The sequence below is a fragment of the Fusarium venenatum genome, assembly GCF_020744135.1.
Source record: "Fusarium venenatum strain MPI-CAGE-CH-0201 chromosome Unknown EDB82scaffold_3, whole genome shotgun sequence".
NCBI classification, from domain to species: Eukaryota; Fungi; Ascomycota; class Sordariomycetes; order Hypocreales; family Nectriaceae; genus Fusarium; species Fusarium venenatum.
This window is the reverse complement of record NW_027072131.1, coordinates 1300860-1321250: the sequence shown is the minus strand read 5'-3', so window position 1 is coordinate 1321250 and position 20391 is coordinate 1300860. Positions and strand designations below refer to the sequence as shown.

The 20391-nt window shown below is 48.5% G+C and overlaps 4 protein-coding genes and 1 non-coding gene across 5 annotated transcripts; 2 read left to right on the top strand and 3 right to left on the bottom strand.

Moving 5' to 3' along the window:
* Positions 1–35: 35 nt before the first annotated feature.
* On the top strand, positions 36–1603 carry EDB82DRAFT_212471 (mitochondrial 54S ribosomal protein mL46). The gene is made up of 3 exons (XM_025726648.2): positions 36–343; positions 448–1130; positions 1180–1603. Exons 1-3 carry the CDS (start codon positions 295–297, stop codon positions 1471–1473), a joined length of 1026 nt encoding a protein of 341 aa, XP_025581194.1. The 5' UTR covers positions 36–294; the 3' UTR covers positions 1474–1603.
* A 30-nt stretch (positions 1604–1633) lies between these two features.
* EDB82DRAFT_463327 (RecF/RecN/SMC) lies at positions 1634–5791 on the bottom strand. The gene is made up of 4 exons (XM_025726647.2): positions 5623–5791; positions 2724–5550; positions 2235–2673; positions 1634–2185 (listed from the first exon to the last, which is right to left on the bottom strand). Exons 1-4 carry the CDS (start codon positions 5658–5660, stop codon positions 1887–1889), a joined length of 3603 nt encoding a protein of 1200 aa, XP_025581193.1. The 5' UTR covers positions 5661–5791; the 3' UTR covers positions 1634–1886.
* Positions 5792–7977: 2186 nt separating this feature from the next.
* Positions 7978–13847, top strand: EDB82DRAFT_526273 (uncharacterized protein; the record flags this gene model as incomplete). Its single annotated transcript, XM_025726646.2, has 3 exons — positions 7978–7988; positions 8043–8060; positions 8186–13847. 3 exons carry the CDS (start codon positions 7978–7980, stop codon positions 13845–13847), a joined length of 5691 nt encoding a protein of 1896 aa, XP_025581192.2.
* A 2153-nt stretch (positions 13848–16000) lies between these two features.
* EDB82DRAFT_t175 lies at positions 16001–16082 on the bottom strand. The gene has a single exon. It is a non-coding gene; the product is annotated as a tRNA-Gly (tRNA).
* Positions 16083–18061: 1979 nt separating this feature from the next.
* On the bottom strand, positions 18062–19873 carry EDB82DRAFT_503775 (Aldehyde/histidinol dehydrogenase). The gene is made up of 2 exons (XM_065608713.1): positions 18359–19873; positions 18062–18307 (listed from the first exon to the last, which is right to left on the bottom strand). The coding sequence occupies exons 1-2, from the start codon at positions 19446–19448 to the stop codon at positions 18180–18182; spliced, it is 1218 nt and encodes a 405-aa protein (XP_065463798.1). The 5' UTR covers positions 19449–19873; the 3' UTR covers positions 18062–18179.
* Between the last annotated feature and the right edge of the window lie 518 nt (positions 19874–20391).

The window sequence follows — 20391 nt, the reverse complement described above, 5'->3', positions numbered from 1 at the left end:
AACAGGTATCGATGATAAGGAATGGTGCCTTGAGAGGGAAAAAAAGAAAGAGAAACAGAAATTCGTCAAGGCCGGGAAATATTTAAAGGTGCCCACAGCTCTGTACTGTGGATTTACTCCACATTCAAGTCTTATCATCACGTGCTCGATAAGACAACCACGAACCGCATCGACAGGTACGTACCCAGCAGCTAGCGGGAAAAGTTCGAGAGTGAGAGGTTGAATATCATATCCCATCCCGCATTGCTTCTCGTCACCCAATCGCAACGTCTTGGGTCAGCGAAGATAGCCAGAATGACAGCTTCAAGTCGGGGTGGGCGGGCCGTTCAGGCTGTGCTATCCAGTAAGTCCATTTCCTCTCTACATCAGGTTCAATTGGCGCTTTCACGAGCCCTCTTAAACCCTCTCCAAAGCCTGGTATATAAACTAACCACTGAACCACTATAGCTTCTCCCAACGTCTGCGCTCGATGCGCTTCTTCATCCTCCTCCGCCCTGCCTAGAATCCCTGCACGACTCTACTCATCCGTCGCTGCAGCCGTAGCGAAAACTCCCACCGATGCCTCGCCTCCCTCAAACGCACCCAACTCGCCGCCTTACGATGTTCGTTCTGGAGTGATTCTTACTCGACCACCACTGGTGACACGGAAACTTCACCCCTTTGAGAACTCCTTCTTCTTTTACCAGAAGCGTCTCGAGGAACGTCTCAACACTCCCTTCATCACGGGCATCTACTTCAAGCCCGATACAGCTCGCCGTTTAGACTGGAACATCAAGGTTCAGGAGCGACAGGGAACAGTGGCCAAGGAGCTGGGTATTTACAATGGCAAGAGTTCCAAGGCGTGGGAAGATGAGCTCAAGGTTGGAGATGAGCTGAGCAACCAGGAGACTATTGTCAAATCTCTGTTGAAGGATGCTGAGTCGCGTGTCAGTGATGATGCTGAGGTTATTCCTTCCAATGATGTTGTTCCTGTTGAGCCCCCTGCGGATCGTGTTACTGAGGCCGACCACAAGGGCGATGTTAAGAGGCTGGATCGTCAACTTGACCGAACCCTGTATCTTGTGGTCAAGGGTAAGGATGGATGGGGCTTCCCCGCGGATGTGATTCCCAAGGACGAGAACCTTCACGAGGTAAGATGTACGGCATAAGATATTTCGAACAACTGCTAACCTTTTAAAGTCCGCTAAGCGAGTTCTTGACCAGGCTGCTGGTGTCAACATGAACACTTGGCTCGTGAGCCGCATACCAGTTGCCCATGTCGTCTCTCGACCCACGCTCAGCAAGGAAGGTGTCGTTGAGAAGAAGGGTGAAAAGACATTCTTCATCAAGGGCAGAATAATGGCAGGTCAGGCCGATCTGAAGGATAACCCCTTTGGTTACACCGAGTTCAAGTGGTTGACTCGTGAGGAGTTGGAAAAAGAGTTGCCCAAGTCATACTTCAAGGGTGTGCGCAACATGATGACTGACAGGTAAATTTAGAGGGTTGGGTAGATATTGGCAGTATGAATGGCTACTGCGTGTATAATTACCATGTATACTTTGCTGTACAGAACAATAAAAATGTCAAGACGTATCATTTTGGGCTCATGCACGTATTATCTGATATCATCAAGTATCACATTAGTGAAAAAAGTACCATAGAATTCATGATTTCAATGCCTGCATGTGCAGATAATGTATGCCTATCTTCAACGCCTCACAAGGCCGCTCAAAGTACAATATCGAAGTTCCATCTCGTCCAGAAACGACAGCCCAAAGTAAGCACTTAAAAAGCCGATCGTAATCGCATAAGGGATTGGTATTAAGCAACCCAACGCCAGTCCACCATCTCCATGCACAGTTTTACATACAATCCGAAAAACCACATTACCGTCCCTTTGTTTCGCCTAAGTAGGCTTTGCTTGACCCTCAACAAAGTCAAGGGCTTGCTCGGTGCTGACGCAGTCGATTGAACTGGTCTTGTTGCGGAACGTCACACCATAACATCTGTCTGCGACATGCACAATCTCAGGTCGGAAAGTGGTGCAGATGAATTGCGTACCAATCTCGTTGGAGATGGAGTCAAGCAGGGCTGCAACTGCTGTTCGGTATTGGGCGTCCAGATTAGCGTCGACCTCGTCGAAAATGACCATAGGACTGCTCTCAGTTGCCTGGAGAGCGAAAATGAGGCACAGAGCACACAAACCTGCGTATGTTAGTTGTCAAGTCTTTAGTAGGGATGCGAGACGACTTACTCTTCTGACCACCACTGAGTTGTTGAATCTTCTGTTGCTCGTCAAGGTGCTTGGAGTTGAATGACACACTGATTCCGACACCTGTGTAGTTTTCAACAGCACCTCGAGCTTCTCCATCAGATTCGTCAGCGGGTTCTTGACGGCGGTCTGCCCGTCGCTGGATCAGCAGACGACCGTGACCAGCAGGCACAAGCTTGCCAAAAATGGTTGTGAACTCTCTTGACACTTGCTTAAATGTTCGCTCAATGGCCTCATCCTTTCTTCTGTCGAGATGCTCAACGAGTTCCTCGATGGACTCTTGAGACTCGTCCAACTCTTTACGTCGCTTCATAAGCTGGTCTTGTTGTGTCGTAAAGTTGTTGTACTGCTCGAAGGCCTTCTTGTTGACGTGCTTGTACTTCTTCAGTGCATCGTTTACCCGCTTGATCTTGGAGGACACCTAAAGACATATTAGTGTTCGTTTTCATCAACACTTAAGGGACAACTTACGGTCTTGGGGTCCATATTCTCGTACTTATCAAAGGCTTCTTCGGGGAGCACACCCAGATCACGAATGGTCTGGGCACACTCCGAGGCTTGCGTTGTCAAGACGGCTTTCCTTCGAAGACTCTTGTCCATTCTCTTCTGCTGCTTCTCGATCCTTGCGGATATCTCTTGTTGAGCTTGCTCTCGCTGAGCTCTATCGTTCTCGAGTTGCTCTAATCGGGCTTGCGAATCGTCCAGCTTGGCTTCTACTTCTTGAAGTCTTGCCTCCACGTTTTTCTGTGCTTTTTGTGCCTTCTTCAGTTCCCTTTGAGCCTCCTTCAATCCACCAGCTGAAGACCCAGAGGTTGAGTTTTCAAAGGCCTGGCTGTTGAGCTGGTCAAGCTTCATTTGCAGATTTTGGCGAAGGTCAACCTCAAGGAGCTGCTTCTGCCGTCCCAGATCACGTCGGGCCTTGCTGAGCTCATTCCATTGCTTCTGGAATTCTTGAATGCTGTTGCCAAGTTCCTCCAGCTGGCGCTCTTCTGCCGAGGTCAGATTCTTCTTAAAATCTGACTTGAGCTCCGTCTCGTGGCCAGCAAGGTCTTCCAAGAAACTGTTCATATTACTCTCAACTGCATCTCGGCGTTTGACAGCTGCGTCGAGGTGGCTTCGCTCGTTCTCCAGATGTGTCGACTTGTTCATCAACTCATGTCTGAGTGGCTCGAAACCATCAACAGCTTGTCGTAGTCTCTCCCTAGCCTTTTGGAGTTCTGACATGGCTGCTGTGATCTCTTGATCCTTCAGCTCTATCTGTTGTCGGATGTCCCGGGACTGTGCCAGCAATCTCTCGTATTCGCCCCGCCACTTGTTCACGGCCTGGACAGCTTGCAAACGAGACTTGCGAGGATCGATGTATCCACCAGTCATAGCACCCCTCTTGTTGGTTGTGTCACCTTCAGCAGTGATACCGTCTACGCCGTGGCTTCGTGCGTATTGACCTGCTACGGTCAAGTTGGGGCAGACAACAACCTTGCCGAATACTTGTTGGAAAGCCCTCTCGTACTGTTGGTCGTATGAGATCTTGCTAAGAAGGGGTACTGCATCATTAGACCTAGGGAGGTTGATCGGCTTGGGTCGCAGTTGAGCAAGAGGCATAAACGTAACTCGACCTCCCTGTAGTCTGTACAGAGTGTCTGCAAGGTATGTGGCTGTATCTGCGTTGTCAACGACATAATGGAAGAGACTTGCGCCGGCAATCTGCTCTACGGGAAGCCTGTAGGCGTCACCAACTTCAAGCAGTTCAGCTAGTGTCCCATATGCTCCCGGAATATCGCGCTCATGCTTCAGTCGTCGGATTGTTGCTAAACCGCGGGCAGTTGCTCCATCCATAGTATGCGATAATTCGCGTTCAGCAGCCTCTTTTTCTTGACGAGCATTAGCTATAACTGAGTTGAGTTTGTCGTCTTCACGTCTGACAAGTTTTCGTTCGTCGTTGAGCTTGTCAATAACGTCGCCCGCCTTCGTAGCCTCCTCCTCAAGGGCTCCTCTCTCAGCACTGAAGTTGGCGAGACGGTTTCGCAGCTCAGCAACCTCTTGCTCTGCTTGAATAATTGATTCGTGGACTCTTTGAACTTCCTCGTCTGCGTCGATCTTGTTGGCCTTTTGTGTGCTGATATTGAGTTCAAGTTCTTGAATTTCTTTCTTGAGCCATGCATCGCGCTCGGACTTGTTTCTGAACTGGGAACCACGACTCTGCTTGGCGAACAAACGGTTGCGTGTGGATTCGCTATGGTCGAGCTGTCGCCTGACATTGTCCTCTTCTTGCTTTTTCTCGTTGTATGCTGGCAAAATGGTGGAAAGCTGCTGCTCTTTTGATGCTATCTCGTTCTGCACGGACTCAAGATCAGCTGCATGTTGAGCTCGGACTTGTTCCTGAGCAGATTGGCCTTCTTTCAAGTTCTTGGCCTTCATTTCAGCTTTAGCCATGGTCTTGGCACTGTCGCGTCTATCTTCCTCTAGCTGTCGGCGGTCGATCTGTAGAAGCTCCATCTCCCTCTGTAACTTGTGGATTTCCGAGTCAAGCCTTGATATGGCCTTTTCTCCCTGTGAGAACTCTGCTCTGTTAGTGTCGGAGCTGTCAATGCCATCTTGTCGAGCATTATCGAGCTCCTCGAGAGCCGATTGGACATTGAGCTGTATGTTGTGGTAGTATGCGTATTCGAGGCATCGTCTCTCTCTGTCCTTGTCCTGGAAGCCTCTAAGCTCTTCCTTTTCTTCTTCAAGCTCATTCAGTCTTTCTTTGATGTAAACCAAAAGCTCGTCAATCTTTTCTCTCTTGTTGTTTGTCTCGTTCATAATTTTCAGTGACTCTGCACGGCGTGTCTCGTACACTTGTGTTCCGGCTACCTCCTTCAACAAATTGAGCCTGTCGGATTCTTTCATATTCGTCAGGGCGGTAACTCGTCCCTGTGGCACGATGTAGTACGGATTTGATCGAGAGAATCCAGCAGCCTCAAGAAGATTCATGACATCAACCTTTGTGACCACCTTGCGGTCCACCGAGTATTCGTCTTTTTTCAGACCGATCGTGCGGCGCAAGATGACCTCCTTGTTTCCAGTCGGGAATCGGTCATCGCTGTTGTCGAATATGATCTCCACGTACGCTGACATGACGGCGGAGCCTGAACCTTCATGGAGAAGACCCTGTCTCTCTTCGCGACTCATCTGGGTGTATGCATCGCTGAGAACAAACCGGATAGCTGCAAAAAAGTTGCTTTTGCCCGATCCATTACGACCGACAATGACGTTGGTCTTTGAAGAAAAGGGCTCGATAACTGTTTGGTCCTTGTAGCTGTCGCAGAGTTAGCATTGTATATTGGGCGTGGAGGGGAACCCAATTCTACAACAATGTTAGCGAACGTACCTTTTAAAGCCCTGGATGATAATTTGTTTGATATACATAATGAGCTGCGCCGGCGCTCCTGCGCAACATGCGAAAAATAGAAATTATTAAACTGCAGCAGGTTGCGCAATCTCGAGTAAGTTTGTGATGTTCACCTAGTGATGCGACTGAATGCGCGTCTTTGGTACCGCGATCAGTGGCTGTCTTGGCGCGTCCTGTCGCGGGCTGGTTTAGCCGGAACATCATACCTTCCGACTGAATCACAGTCATGGTCCGTGCACTCACATGCTGTTTGTCTTTGTCTTTTACTTTGATCCTGGTCAATGATCTGGTTGTTGGTTCTTGGGATCATCGTTGCACATAGATAATTTCCACATATCTGATTTACTGACATGGTTGTAAAGCCGTATACCGTAGCTTGAAGCATATCATTCGTCGGCAATGATTTACTACTTCTTGTATAGCGGCTTAGGCACATCTCACTTATCGAATTATTTGTGTTTTACTTGACAAGGCCGATATACGCCATATTTGAAGGCATGTCTACCGTCATTCATTCAAACCGGCACTTGTTAGATACGGACGATCTATCCACTACAATATTTTCTCTTCGTTTCATGTTATGTGTACCTACCTGGTAACGAATGTTTTGATACATGTCATGGTCGCAACCTCGGAGGAGTTTCATCTGCAACTAGATTAGGCTTTGTCTTTCACCTCGGAATGGGACACGTTTCCTTGCGCCGAATGCTGAATTTAGTGGTTACCAATAAAACTTGAGTGGTTTTCTCTAGATATGGAAGCATACAATAACAGCGATATGAATCGTGCACACAAATAGACTCTCTGATATCAACAACAAAGACCGTGAAAGATGCTGCTCATGTATAGATGAAAGATACAGGGTAGAAACATGATAACCAACCCACCAATCAACAACTGCCAACCTGCACAAACTCGACGGATTATCTTTAAGCCGGACGCCAAATTCTGAATGCCTTTCAGTGCTTGGCCAAGATCTTCGCGGCTTGACCACATCTTAAGTGGGCCTGGTTGGTGAACTTGAGCCAAAAGTGGATAAGTCTCGATGTAGCTGACCAAAGGCAAGCTTAGGAGAGAAAGAACAGGGGCATATGTGACGCTAAAAAGGCAACAGGGAAATTAAGCGAGCGCAAGGAAAGAAACCGTTGGCCGTGCTTCCCCAAGCCGCGCCGCGTTTATAAATACAAGCACTCACTTATAGAAGACCCAGCCTGCCCTCCACCCCGATTTTCCCAGTTGGCCACAGCAGCACTGTACCAGCCAGCACCGCACCGCACCAAGACCAGCACCACACTGCCAACTTGCGTAAGCGGAAACAGCAACCAAGCAAAATCACCATCTCCTACCCATCCAGGCAAGAGCGAGCTTCCCATTCAAACAAGCTCAAGCCGAACCCACTTTTATTTGCACTTCACCTTTTTTGTCCCTGGTTACTTCCCCTATCGTTGCTGGGTATAATACGGCATCAAGCGGACACTTGGCCATCCAATACCTCGACATCTACAAATCCCAGCCTTTCACCCCAAGCTTCCGCAACCCGGCCAACCGGAGCGTTTCTAAGGAACCAAAAAAACCGCCGAACTGTCACGTCACGACTGATCGGCTACGTCTCATTGCAGCGTATCTCTCTGCATAACATCCATCTCAACGTCCACCCTAACTTGACTCTAAGTGCCGATGCTGCATGCGCTCTAGACAGGGGGATTTTTGATACTGGATCATTTTAGACCGGGAACTTCGGCAAACAACATTTTGTAGTTGACAGCTTTGCTAAGCCTTGCAAACTCAACTGAAGGCTTGACGCCGCCTTTTTCCTCATCACCAACTCACAGTAAGTGATTGAACCCTGGTATCTCTTTTTTGTTTTTTCCGCTTTCTCTCCCTATCATATCTGATGATCCCTTGATATGAATTTCCCCACACTTGATCAGGCTGCGTCATGCATGATTCGCTACCTTTCTTAATTTGTTTCTTAAAATGTCGGCACTTCTCGATATTCGGTTGTCATCCTTTTCAATCTTCCCTATCACAGTACTCCAACACTTGCTTTGCCTGGTAGGCGCTTGCTGAACCAGCTCGCCCACCTATTTCTTTGGTCTTGTGTTCCAGATGCATGCATCTCACTCCCGGCGACCCACTATATCCTGTCACGTCGCGCTACACGGTCCCGTCGCGCTGGATAGCACATTGACACAGCTTTTATGTCACCAATTCTAGTTGATGACCTGATACAGAATTCACACACTCAACTGATCTTCAAAACTGACATTTGCCCCGCAGCGAGCGAGATGTCCTGATACGCGCTTATAATATCACCCCCATCTAATACACACAATGGCTTCGAGGTAAGCTTCCCCACATTCTCAACTATAGTACCATGACATACTGACTTTTTATAGACTCGACAGATTAGTCACGTAAGTGTACATGACTTGTCATCCTCATGGTTGGTGAACACAAGGTTATTTTATCCTAAAGTAACTCTTTGCTGTTCAACAATTTCTCTATATCTACAAGTATGAAAAGACTAACACCTTCCTAGTATCCTTGAAACAGGGAGCACGAGATTAATCCGTGACACTGCCGTTAATCAACTTGCCGACTGGCAAAAACAACACCCTGATGAACTTTTCAACCTTCTCTCTCGTGTTGTACCCTACCTACGACACAAGGAATGGGAGACACGGAGAACCGCTGCTTCTGCTATCGGTAAGATTGCCGAGTATGCCCCTATCTATGATCCAAATTTTGGAGATGCACCTGTAGAGCCAAAGAAAGAGGAAGATGCCTCTGAAAATGGACAAATCAAAAAGGAGGAAGAGGATGAGGATGAGGCGAAGACAATACCTCAAGATGACGGTTTCTTCAAATTGGAATCCCTCGATGTCGAGATGATTCTAAGATACGGCAGGGAACTATTACGCGGTGGTGGTATTGAGTACGGAATAGCGGCACTTGACCCTCAAGCACGACTGGCACACCAGAAGAGGACGCTCGCCGGACGGTTAGGTCTACTTGGAAGGAAGTACGAAGACGAGGAGATCGCTTACACAGGTGGTGATAATCTGGCCGCGCCCGGGACTCCGATGGACGCCGCAAACGGCCATGGACACAATCGTACTGATGGGGCAGGCGGGCAAGCGCACGCCCCTGAAGAGTCCCAGCTAAGCTCTCGTCAACTCAATGTGCTGAAGCGAAAACGCAAGAGAGAGGCGATGAAAGCATCTCAGGGCAAAGGTGGATTTGGAGATCTGTCTGTCAGACGTTCAATGACATCAGGTTCCGAGAATATCGGAGATGACTCGCCAATGCCCGACGGAGAAGCTAAGAAAAACAGCAAAGTGAACGACTACTTTAACCTTGAACGCCCCGCCGATGTTGACGAGGAAACTAAAGTCGTAAGCGAATTCAAGGGGCCTGTAATTCCCATCAAGTCCGAACTCGAAGCCGAAGACACCATGGAAGGTGCCGAGTGGCCATACGACCGACTCTGCGATTTTCTCAAGGTTGATCTGTTCGACTCCTCCTGGGAAACCCGACACGGAGCTGCCATGGGTCTCCGCGAGGTTATTCGAGTTCATGGTGGAGGCGCCGGCAGATGTCGCAACAAATCAAAGGAGGAGAATGATGCGCTCAACCGAAGATGGCTCGATGATATGGCCTGCCGTTTGTGTTGTGTACTGATGCTAGATCGCTTCACCGATTACAGCTCCGACACCTCCGTGGCACCTATCCGGGAGACAATTGGCCAGTCTCTTGGATCCGTCTTGAAGCATCTCCCTTCATCATCTGTTTACAGCACTTTCACAATCCTCTACAGAATGGTGATGCAAGAAGACCTCAAACTTGAACGGCCAGTTTGGTCCGTGTGCCATGGTGGTATGATTGGTCTCAGATATGTCGTTGCAGTAAGGAAGGATCTTTTACTCCAAGACAGTGACATGATCGACGGCATCATCAAGACTGTCATGAAAGGATTGGGAGATATGGATGATGACGTCCGCTCTGTCAGCGCTGCCACGTTGATCCCCATGGCCAAGGAGTTTGTGACTTTGCGACCCGCAAAGCTCGATGGTCTCGTAAACATAATATGGGAAAGTTTGTCAAATCTTGGTGACGATCTTAGTGCCAGCACTGGTCGTATTATGGACCTCCTTGCTACACTTTGCGGGTTCCCCGAAGTTCTCGAAGCTATGAAAGCATCGGCAGCACAAGACGAGGAACGATCCTTCACCTTGCTCGTTCCTAGACTCTACCCCTTCCTACGCCATACCATCACGTCAGTGCGCGTAGCTGTCCTGAAAGCTTTGTCGACATTTGCCAAACTCGATGCAGAGACTTCGCAGGGTTGGCTCAATGGGAGAATACTGCGGCTAATCTTTCAGAACATCATCGTTGAAAGGGACAGGGAAGCGCTCAACATGTCCCTGGAGTTGTGGGTGTCGCTTGTTGAAAGTCTGGCTACCAAGCCTGCTGTCTTGGCAGACGAATTCGCTGCTCACATCGACCCCATGATGCAGCTGACCTTGCACCCCATCGGTGTTTCAAGAAACCCAATCCCCATGAATGCCTCCCTATTCCAAAAACCCTCTGGCGGCACTTATACTTTGCCTGGCGCAATTCAACATACACCTCGCAAGCCATCATCACCAGATGGTTCTGACCGCGCCCCCAAACGCCGTCGAAAGTCAACCAAGGTTGACGAGATCCCTACAACTAGCCTGACTCACGATGTCGACGGCCACATGATGCAAGGAGACGTCGATCTTGTTGGCATGGATGTGCTGATTCGCTCTCGCGTATCAGCTGCTCAGGCCATGGGCTTCATCATGTCCCGAGTCCCTTCAGCCAGCTTGGACGATTACGATGCATTATTGATTCCTGGACTGGGTTCTGCATTCTCCTCGAGTCAGATGACAGCATGCGTGGTTATTGACGAGTATGCCAAAAACAGCCAGGCTCTTGGTGATTCTCCTCGTTACCTCGAAAACCTTCAACGCATCATCGATTCTGAGCGACCAGCAGCTTACAGAGACCTCGTGAACTTCATCCAGCGAGTTCGTACGCAGTGCCAGCAACTGATCCATCTCTTCCGCGACCATGGCAAAGTCTCACACAGCAAGCTTCCAACACTACCTGTCGTGGTTCAAGGAGAAGCTGAGGCTGGTCCGAATGCCTTTTCTATTACTATAGCTGAGAAGTGCATCGGCGATGATTACGAGAGGCTGAATAAGGCAATGCCGCCGGGTCAGCGCATGATTGCCAGCCAACAGTTATCTGAAGCTCGCAACATAACCATGTTGGCTATCGAAGAAGCTAAGACTGCTAAGGCTGCTCGTGATATTCGTGTTAAGGCAGCAGCAGCATGCGCCATGGTCGGTATGAAGGTACTACCCAAGAAGCCCAGTCCCCTGATCAAGGGCATCATGGACTCTGTCAAGACAGAAGAGAACCAACAACTGCAAGTTCGCTCAGCCGATACTATCGCAAGGCTCGTGCAGTTGTTTACCGAGAAGGGCCGAAAGGGACCAGCAGACAAGGTGGTTTCCAACCTGGTCAAGTTCTCTTGCGTCGAAGTTGCAGAAACACCCGAATTTCCCGTCCATGCCAGCAAAACGGACTGCGTGTTATCCATGCAAAAGGAGGAAGACCGTGTCGATCACCCAGATGCTGCTAAATGGGCGCGCGAAGCCAAGGCCGCTCGTGTTACCAGACGAGGCGCAAAAGAAGCATTGGAGATACTTTCTAGAACTTATGGCGCCAGTCTACTCGAAACTGTGCCCAGCCTCCGCACATTCATGGAAGAGCCTCTGGTCAGGGCCTTTTCCGATGCCTTGCCAGCAGAAGCGAAGGATCCTGAGCAGACTTTTGGACAAGAGATTGTCGATGCCATGTCCGTTATTCGCACAATGACCCCAACCCTCGATAAGGCCTTGCAACCTTTTATCATGCAAATGATGCCTCTAGTCATCAAAGCACTTCATTCGGAGCTCTCGGTCTTCCGATACATGGCTGCCAAGTGCATGGCTACCATTTGCAGCGTTATGACTGTTGAAGGTATGACTGCACTTGTCGAGAAGGTTCTACCATCAATCAACAACCCTGTCGACCTCAACTTCCGACAAGGTGCAATCGAGGCTATCTACCACTTGATTGCTGTGATGGGAGATGCTATTTTACCATATGTTATCTTCCTCATTGTACCGGTTCTGGGACGAATGAGCGACTCGGACAACGAAATCCGTCTTATTGCAACGACATCCTTTGCCACACTGGTTAAACTGGTTCCCCTCGAGGCTGGAATTCCGGACCCGCCAGGCCTGTCCGAAGAGTTGCTGAAGGGAAGAGACCGCGAGAGAACATTTATCGCACAGCTGCTGGATCCGAAGAAGGTGGAGCAGTTCCAAATCCCCGTTGCCATCAAGGCCGAGCTGCGATCATACCAACAAGAAGGTGTCAACTGGCTCAATTTCCTCAACAAGTACCACCTCCACGGCATTCTCTGTGATGACATGGGTCTAGGCAAAACGTTGCAAACACTTTGCATCGTAGCAAGTGATCACCACCAGCGTGCTGAGGAATTCGCCAAGACACAGGCGCCTGACGTCCGAAGAATGCCGTCTCTTATTGTCTGCCCCCCCACGCTTTCGGGACATTGGTTGCAAGAAATCAAGACATATGCACCGTTCCTGAGCGTCACTGCATATGTCGGGCCACCTGCAGAGAGAAAGGCCCTCAAAGAGAGACTCGGCGAAACTGACATCGTGATTACATCTTACGATGTCTGCCGTAACGACTCTGAAATTCTGGGTCAGCATAGCTGGAATTACGTCGTACTGGACGAGGGTCATTTGATCAAGAACCCGAAGGCCAAGATCACGCAAGCTGTCAAGAGGCTAGCCAGCAACCATCGTCTCATTCTCACAGGCACTCCTATCCAGAACAATGTCTTGGAGCTATGGTCTCTGTTCGACTTTTTGATGCCTGGTTTCCTGGGTGCTGAGAAGGTCTTTTTGGATCGCTTCGCGAAACCTATTGCTGCAAGTCGATTCAGCAAAGCCTCGTCCAAGGAACAGGAAGCAGGTGCTTTGGCTATTGAGGCACTTCACAAACAGGTCCTGCCATTCTTGCTGCGTCGTCTCAAGGAAGAGGTCTTGAACGATCTCCCACCAAAGATCTTGCAGAACTACTACTGCGACTTGAGTGACCTGCAACAGAAGCTCTTTGAGGACTTTACCAGGAAACAAGGCAAGAAGATCCAGGCGGAGGCAGGCAGAGAAGACAAGGAAGCCAAGCAACACATTTTCCAGGCGCTGCAGTACATGCGCAAGCTGTGCAACTCTCCTGCCATGGTGATGAAGCCGGGAAGTAACCTGTACGACGACACACAGAAGATTCTTGCCAAGCAGGGAACTTCAATCGAAGACGCACAGCATGCACCTAAGCTTACCGCTTTGCGAGATCTTTTGGTGGATTGTGGTATTGGTGTTGAAGGGAATGACTCAAACGACCCTCTTTATCAACCGATCAAGCCTCATCGCGCACTCATTTTCTGTCAAATGAAGGAAATGCTCGACATGGTACAGAACAAGGTTCTGAAGGAGTTGCTGCCCTCAGTGTCGCACCTCCGACTCGACGGTTCTGTGGAAGCCAATAAGAGACAAGACATTGTCAACAAGTTCAACAGTGACCCGTCCTACGATGTGCTCTTGCTGACAACTAGCGTTGGAGGTCTCGGTTTGAACTTGACAGGTGCTGATACTGTTATCTTTGTCGAGCATGACTGGAACCCCCAGAAAGATCTCCAGGCTATGGACCGAGCCCATCGTATTGGACAGAAGAAGGTGGTCAACGTGTACCGACTAATCACTCGTGGAACTCTGGAGGAGAAGATTCTGAACCTCCAGCGATTCAAGATTGACGTCGCATCAACTGTCGTGAACCAACAGAACGCTGGCCTTTCGACAATGGACACGGATCAGATTCTGGATCTGTTCAATGTCGGTGATGCCGCGCCAAATCTTTTGGCCGACAAGGAGAAGAACAATATCGATGGAAGGGAGGAAGACATGGTCGATATTGAAACAGGTGACGTACGTGCACCAGGAAAGAAGGCGTGGCTGGATGATTTGGGAGAGCTTTGGGACAACAAGCAGTACGAGGAGAGTTTCGACCTGGACGACTTTATGAAAACAATGTCGTAAGAAGGAAGAGCGAGTGTGCTGGAAGTCTGCAGCGAAGCGTGGAATGATGAATTTTGGACGAGACGTGGAACATGCTAGAATATGGTGTTTTGGACCCCGTTGATAACTTATGTACAACAGCCTAGACCGTACATTTAGCGAAGGCGTACGTTTGCTTATGGAATGACTATGAAGAACCCTTATGGTATAATTTCAGTCTATCAACGATGTTTGCTATGATGTGTCTGCTTATCTTTAAGTCTTGGAGTTCACCAAGTGATGTATGCGTAGCCCCTTACCGGGCAAGGTGACCTTACAGTTGGAAACACCAAATATGCCCAGAAGCCAAATCATCCTAACGAAAGTCGGGAGAACAGAAATAAATACAGCTTTACGTGATTTAACGTGATGAAATCCAATTCAATAACTGGTTTTAGTCATACTGCGATGTTTTGCCAGGACTAGGAAAAAGTTTCTCAAAGAAAGATGTAGTTCAACATCAGAAGCACAACAACATGAACCTCTTTCATATACATCTGGCGGCACGCTATCAACCTTGAGAAATGAACCAGAAAACATTAACTATAGCATTATTATCCCAGAATTGAAGTAGTGAGATAGACTGTAGTCGAGGCAATCAAGGTCGTTAGGCTGCCATGGCCCCTTTTCTGTAAATCTTTAGGAGACTTAGGAGTCCTTATAAAATCTTTAGGTAGATTTTAAACCATCCGACTTAACTTGATACCATCAGGTCTTATTTCTTGAGGCAGGATAAGTGCAAAGCAGTTACTTGGATACACCGCATAGCAACCGCAAAGAGCTTCTAGAATTGGTAAACGAGAAGGTTCTTCGGGAAGGCAGTGCCTTCTTGTTGGGAACGGCCTCATACCTAGCCGTCCGTACCTGCCTGCCTGTAGTATCTATCACGTGAACGGGGTGAAATTCACATCGGTGCCTAGCACCTGCAACTTCTCATCTTTTCCCTTCTTCAATTCATCACCAAATCTGCAGAACATCATAAACATGCGAGTCTGCCCCCCTCTGCAACGTCTTTTGGCGGTATTTAATGTGTCTGTTTCTTCTCACTGACTATGAGTTTAGAATGATAACAAAGAAGCACTTTTTTTGAAAAGCCCAGTACCTCCAAGCCCGCCCGAGAGGGCGGCGACGATAGCGACAAGACCTCCGAGAGGGCGGCAATGTCAAAGGACAGAGGTATTGCACATTCACTATATCCTAGTCAACTTGATGGCTAATTCTATGTCCATGATAGATCGAAATCTCGACACAAGTCATCATTACAACGAGCTTACCAATCCCCTTGACAGCGGCCTATGTATCATCAAGTGGCTTCAAATTTGGGCCCTCAGTACTGGCGCTGTGCGAGCTACTTCATGGGATGAACTTCAGCAGCATATTGCCGCAAGCCCTTCCATAGCAGTTGAATGGACTCTCTTTGATCTGGACTACCATTCCACCTGCCCTCCTAGTTCAAGCTTCACGTCCACCCCTTTTTCATTCTGTCATGAACTAAGCATCGCACTGGTTAGTTCTCCCTGTCTACTTCCCTGTCTCCATATATATATTAACGTTGAATGTTTAGCGATAGCTATTGCGGCCGAGTTTAACAAGATTACCCGGACCTGTCGGACAGGGAAGTACTTGCTGGCTCCGTCAGTGCAGCGAGCGATAGCCACCACTCAGTATGAACAAAGGCAAGAACAAGGCCTTTGACGAGGACCGTAAATTTCGCCTCACAGTTGGGGACCTTCATGATCCAAGCAATACGCTTGAATCTCCTAGATCTGTCAGCAAGGCCCAGCAAGTACTGGATCGTTACCATGACGTTCTTTCCCTTCCAAGCCTGATGCCTAGCAGTGCTTGAGAGCTACGGAGCTACATGATGAGCGAAGATTGGGTTTCATACATCGGCAAGACGAAGAGCTAGACTCGTCTTTACAAACATCTGACGGGCAATGGCCGTTGCACGCTCAATCCGCACTTTGGCAGATGGCTTGTTGCCAATGTCTTGTTCAACCTTTTGCTTGGAGCAGTCACCTACCACTCATTGACATGTAAGTTATTGCACATCTGAACCACAAAACACATGAAGTTAATCGCGTTGCCGATAGATGGTAGATGGACCGACATGAACAGCAAAAATGAAACCCTGATGCGTAATCTGGGAATCGAACCCAGGGCTCCCCGATTTTACTTGAATGGCAACGGAGAATTTTACCACTAAACCAATTACGCGGTGAATTGAGTTATGGAGAACTCGCTTGTGGTTGTCGAGGTCCGGGTTGTACATTATATCGCTGGGACGTGGGTAAGGAGTAATTGCCGCGAAGCCTGTAGCTTCAAGAATACACAACCTAAAAATTTAGTCTAAACAACCTAAGAGTCTGGTCTAAACAGCATAAGCTGGCTTGCTGTTCAGTCTCGTATGCTCTAACAGCAAATCTTCCTGGTACCCGAGGGCATGGCAAATTCACAGTCTTTCTCATTCCCTGGATGGACTACAGCCTATACACAGGTCGAAACCTCGATTGATCATAATGTAGTAGTAATGTTACTGTCATAGTGATTCGGCTTTGTTAAAGACAAGCAATTATGTAACTGATGAAGCAGCTGGCTGGCTTTACGCAACAACGAGCTTTCTTCAAGATGAAGACTTAGAAGGCCGAGCCATATGACCTTTCCGAAGTGATCGAGGACATATAGCAAGTGACAGCTTCTTGTGCCTCGATACGAACCCCTGATTTTAATAACAACACTATATATGTAAGAGATAGATCGCGCAGTGGCTCATTTGTCACCTTTGAACGAATTATTGTCTGGATCATCTACCTAGATGTACCACTGCTATTCCCAGTCCTCGCCGTCCTGATGATTCGGTCACCTCGCCCCGCTCAAGTATTTTGTTTGATGGTCATGACCAATGACCAGAGCTCTTCATAATCAAGGAACAGTACAAACATGTATCATGCGTGTTTCTGAAACCTCCGGTCGCCGGTCGGGCTATAATGGAAATTGAATGCCACCGGCCCTCCTACCACGGAGCTGAGAGGTGATGAGACTTGTTCCGGGCAATAACGGACGGACAGTCTCATATCTTGAACCGGAGTTGTCATCGGAGCGGAGGCAATCATGACGGCCAAGTACATAATATACGTACCCCGAGATCGGCTAAGCAGTTCTGGGCAAATATTTTGCATGTTTCGGCTCCCGACTTTGGAGCCAGTTTATCGGCTCCGGCGGCCAGGCCGTTCTATCCATGATTGACTTGTTAGTCAATTTTTGGTCAATAGTCTGCAGTTCGTCTCGTCTTGATTTTCATAGATAAAGCTAAAGATAAATATTGACTAGAGAACACTCCATTACGGTCTAATCTATTGATAACGTAGATGCACCTCCAAACTCAGATCTTCTGTGGGGCCGGCAATTGTTCCCGGTCAATGTCTCTTTTCTTTCTTCCCCACATTCTGACGTTTCTTTACACGCCCTTCAGACCCCATCTCTGACTATCTGCTTCTTTTTGGCAAGACAAGATATGACGAGGTCGGACCGGACCGGACGCCGAGCTTCAAACTGTGTAGAATAAACGTCTCCGGCTCAATTCAACATCTTTGTCCGTTTAATTACCGCCTGCGAACGCTCGATCAAAGATCTGAAAGAAGCCCCCTGCTTGTCCTGCAGCGGAGCGGGACTTCATTGTGCACTCAGAAACACCACGGGCCGGGAGTGGAAGCGTGGGCTAGGCTGTGGCGATAGCTTCGTTGCTTCAAAATGGTCATTGAGATCTTGTACACATAGCAACAATATGGCATTAAATCGTATCAGGCTTGCAGAATGCTTATGAAATTAGTAAAAAGCTTTGGATAGAAGAACTAAGCGCATTGCAGTCGTGTTTCGACTTGCAACGCCCTTTGATGATCTACACGAGTATACCGACTCGGGACTGAATCCTGATCAAACTCTCGTCTCATACCCCCTGATCTGAACCATCCTAGCAAATCACATATGAAGCTTTCTCTTCGCTGCGATAATACAGAGCTCTGGCAGTCCTTGGTGTTGAGGTACTGCAACTGTCTAACTTGACCCCTTACCGCAAAGCCTTAACAGCACACCCATTCATTCCATATGCGGTTAAGAAGAACCCGCTCACGAAGGGTAGAAGTAGAAGGCTGTATAGGTTCCTGAGTCTGTGCACTCGACTTCCGCATACGCCAAAGTAGATCAAGAAGTTTGTCTATTCTTTCATAGAAGTTCATTCCTCTATATACAACTTTCATCTGGGTATTTTGCTTCCACCTTTTGCCAACCGTACTTTGCTTTTAAATAACTCAACTTTTATGGATCAATGTTTGTCATAACCATCTTGGTAATTGTAAACTCATCAATGCCGTACTTGCTTCCTTCTCTTCCGAATCCACTCTGCTTGATGCCACCGAAAGGTGCGGCAGGATCGCTGAGTACACCTGAACCGATATTAGTAAAGCCACGTTGAATGTTTGAGGACAAAGACTTACCGCAGTTGACACCAATCATACCGACCTCCAAAGCCTCGGCCACCCGATAACATCGGCTCACGTTCTCACTGAAGAAGTAGCCTCCTAGACCAACGTCACTGTCATTGGCAAGCTCGATAACCTCCTCCTCAGTATCAAATGCGAAGAAAGCGGCCACTGGACCAAAAGTCTCGTCACTGAAGATCTTCATGTCAGTCGTCATGTCGGTTAACATCGTCATGCCGAAAAAGTTGGGTCCAAGATCCGGTAGACGCTCGCCACCGTGGACAAGCTTGGCTCCTTTGGAAATAGCATCTTCAACATGCTCAGCAGTCTTGGCTACTGCACGGCCATGGATAAGAGGACCGTGAGTTGTTTTCTCGCCGAAACCGTCTCCAACAACGAAGGTCTTGACGACGTCGAGGACCATCTGGACGAATTTGTCATAAATACTGCGATGCACAAAGATACGGTTGGCGCAAACGCAGGTCTGACCAGAGTTTCGGAACTTGGAGGCGATAATACCCTTGACAGCCTTTTCCAGATCCGCATCCTCAAACACAATAAATGGAGCGTTTCCGCCAAGCTCAAAGGACAGCTTCTTGACCGTTGAGGAAGACTGGTTCATAAGGAGTCGACCAACACCAGTTGAGCCGGTAAAGGAAACCTTCTTGACCTTGGAATGGGTCGTCAAGACTTTACCAACCTCAGCAGTGTTGTCCAGCGCAGTAATAATGTTAACAACGCCGGCAGGGATACCAGCACGGTGCGCCAGTTCAGCGAGTGCGAGGGCTGTGAGAGGGGCCTCAGCAGGAGCCTTGATAACAACGGTACATCCAGCAGCCAACGCAGGTCCAGCTTTGCGGGTAATCATGGCGGCGGGGAAGTTCCATGGCGCAATGAGACCGCAAACACCCACAGGCTGCTTAATTGTTGATAGACGGCATGATGGGTTTGATGCCTCGATAGTTTCGCCATAAATTCGAGGAGCCTCTTCTGAGAACCATTCAAAGAAGTTTGCAGCGTACACAGCCTCTGTCTTGGCATCCGACCAAACTTTGCCGTTCTCAAGAGTGATGAGTCGCGCAATGTCGTCGGCATTTTCCATCATGAGGTCATACCAGCGGCGTAGGTACCGGGCTCGCTGTCGTGCAGGTGTCTTGCGGTATGTTTTGTATGCGGCATCGGCGGCGACGATAGCGGCTTCGGTATCATTTGCGTCAAACTCGGGGCAGCTTCCGAGCTTTTCAAGGGTTGCAGGGTCTGTAGAGAAAACAGAGTTAGAATATCTGCAAGTATGTCGATAATGTATAGGACTGGGGGCTGTATTGGTTGGAGTGCTTACTCTCGACAGAAAAGTCCTTGCCGGACTTTGCAGCTACCCATTGTCCATTGACATAGCATGCGTTCTTGATGAGTGAAGGGTCACTAAGCTGCAGGAAGATAACATGTCAGTGATTTTGGTGTTGAATGTTGGGATGCAGATGAGCTGCATGATATTATTGCCACACACCTTTGGAGAGGCCATGATGCTTGTCAGTCTGTTGTTACTTTATGGCTGTGATAACAGGATTGTGTATGAGACAGGCTAAGACTTTGGATGTGGTAGACAGCTTATGATAGAGGAGACAGTATTCTTTCATATATGTGGTATCTATGAGGAGCTCTTGGTATTCTTGCTTACAATTCTTTCGGTTCCCACGTCGCTTCCGGTGATGGTCTTGTACAATAGTGACAAATTATGATAAGAATTTGGCCGAGTTAGTAACTGCCGTGGTTAATGCTACTGTAGCATAAATGGTGACGCTGAATTGCAGACATCTCCATTGGATCTGATCTCCATGATCCGGTCCCGTGAACATTTTGGGAGCCGGGCCGGTGGGGGCGTGTATGATGGAGTAGAGGGTGTTTATGAGGGGAAAAGGTTACAGCGGAGAAGATGGAGGTGGGGAGAAAATTTTGGTGGATGTCTCGGAACCGACAGTGGAAACCGGCGGGGAGGATGGGAGCCGACAAGCTAAACCCCACAAAAATAGAGACATGAGTAAAAAATA

Excerpts from the sequence above, each read along its gene's own strand:
- EDB82DRAFT_212471 (XM_025726648.2), top strand. The coding sequence starts at position 295 with ATGACAGCTTCAAGTCGGGGTGGGCGGGCCGTTCAGGCTGTGCTATCC. Across the intron at positions 344-447 it reads CGTTCAGGCTGTGCTATCCA|CTTCTCCCAACGTCTGCGCT; the intron begins GTAAGTCCATTT and ends GAACCACTATAG. Across the intron at positions 1,131-1,179 it reads AGGACGAGAACCTTCACGAG|TCCGCTAAGCGAGTTCTTGA; the intron begins GTAAGATGTACG and ends AACCTTTTAAAG.
- EDB82DRAFT_463327 (XM_025726647.2), bottom strand. The coding sequence starts at position 5,660 with ATGTATATCAAACAAATTATCATCCAGGGCTTTAAAAG. Across the intron at positions 2,674-2,723 it reads AGAATATGGACCCCAAGACC|GTGTCCTCCAAGATCAAGCG; the intron begins GTAAGTTGTCCC and ends ATATGTCTTTAG. Across the intron at positions 2,186-2,234 it reads ACTCAGTGGTGGTCAGAAGA|GTTTGTGTGCTCTGTGCCTC; the intron begins GTAAGTCGTCTC and ends TAACATACGCAG.
- EDB82DRAFT_503775 (XM_065608713.1), bottom strand. The coding sequence starts at position 19,448 with ATGATGGAAAATGCCGACGACATTGCGCGACTCATCACTCTTGAGAAC. Across the intron at positions 18,308-18,358 it reads TATGATTGGTGTCAACTGCG|GTGTACTCAGCGATCCTGCC; the intron begins GTAAGTCTTTGT and ends ATATCGGTTCAG.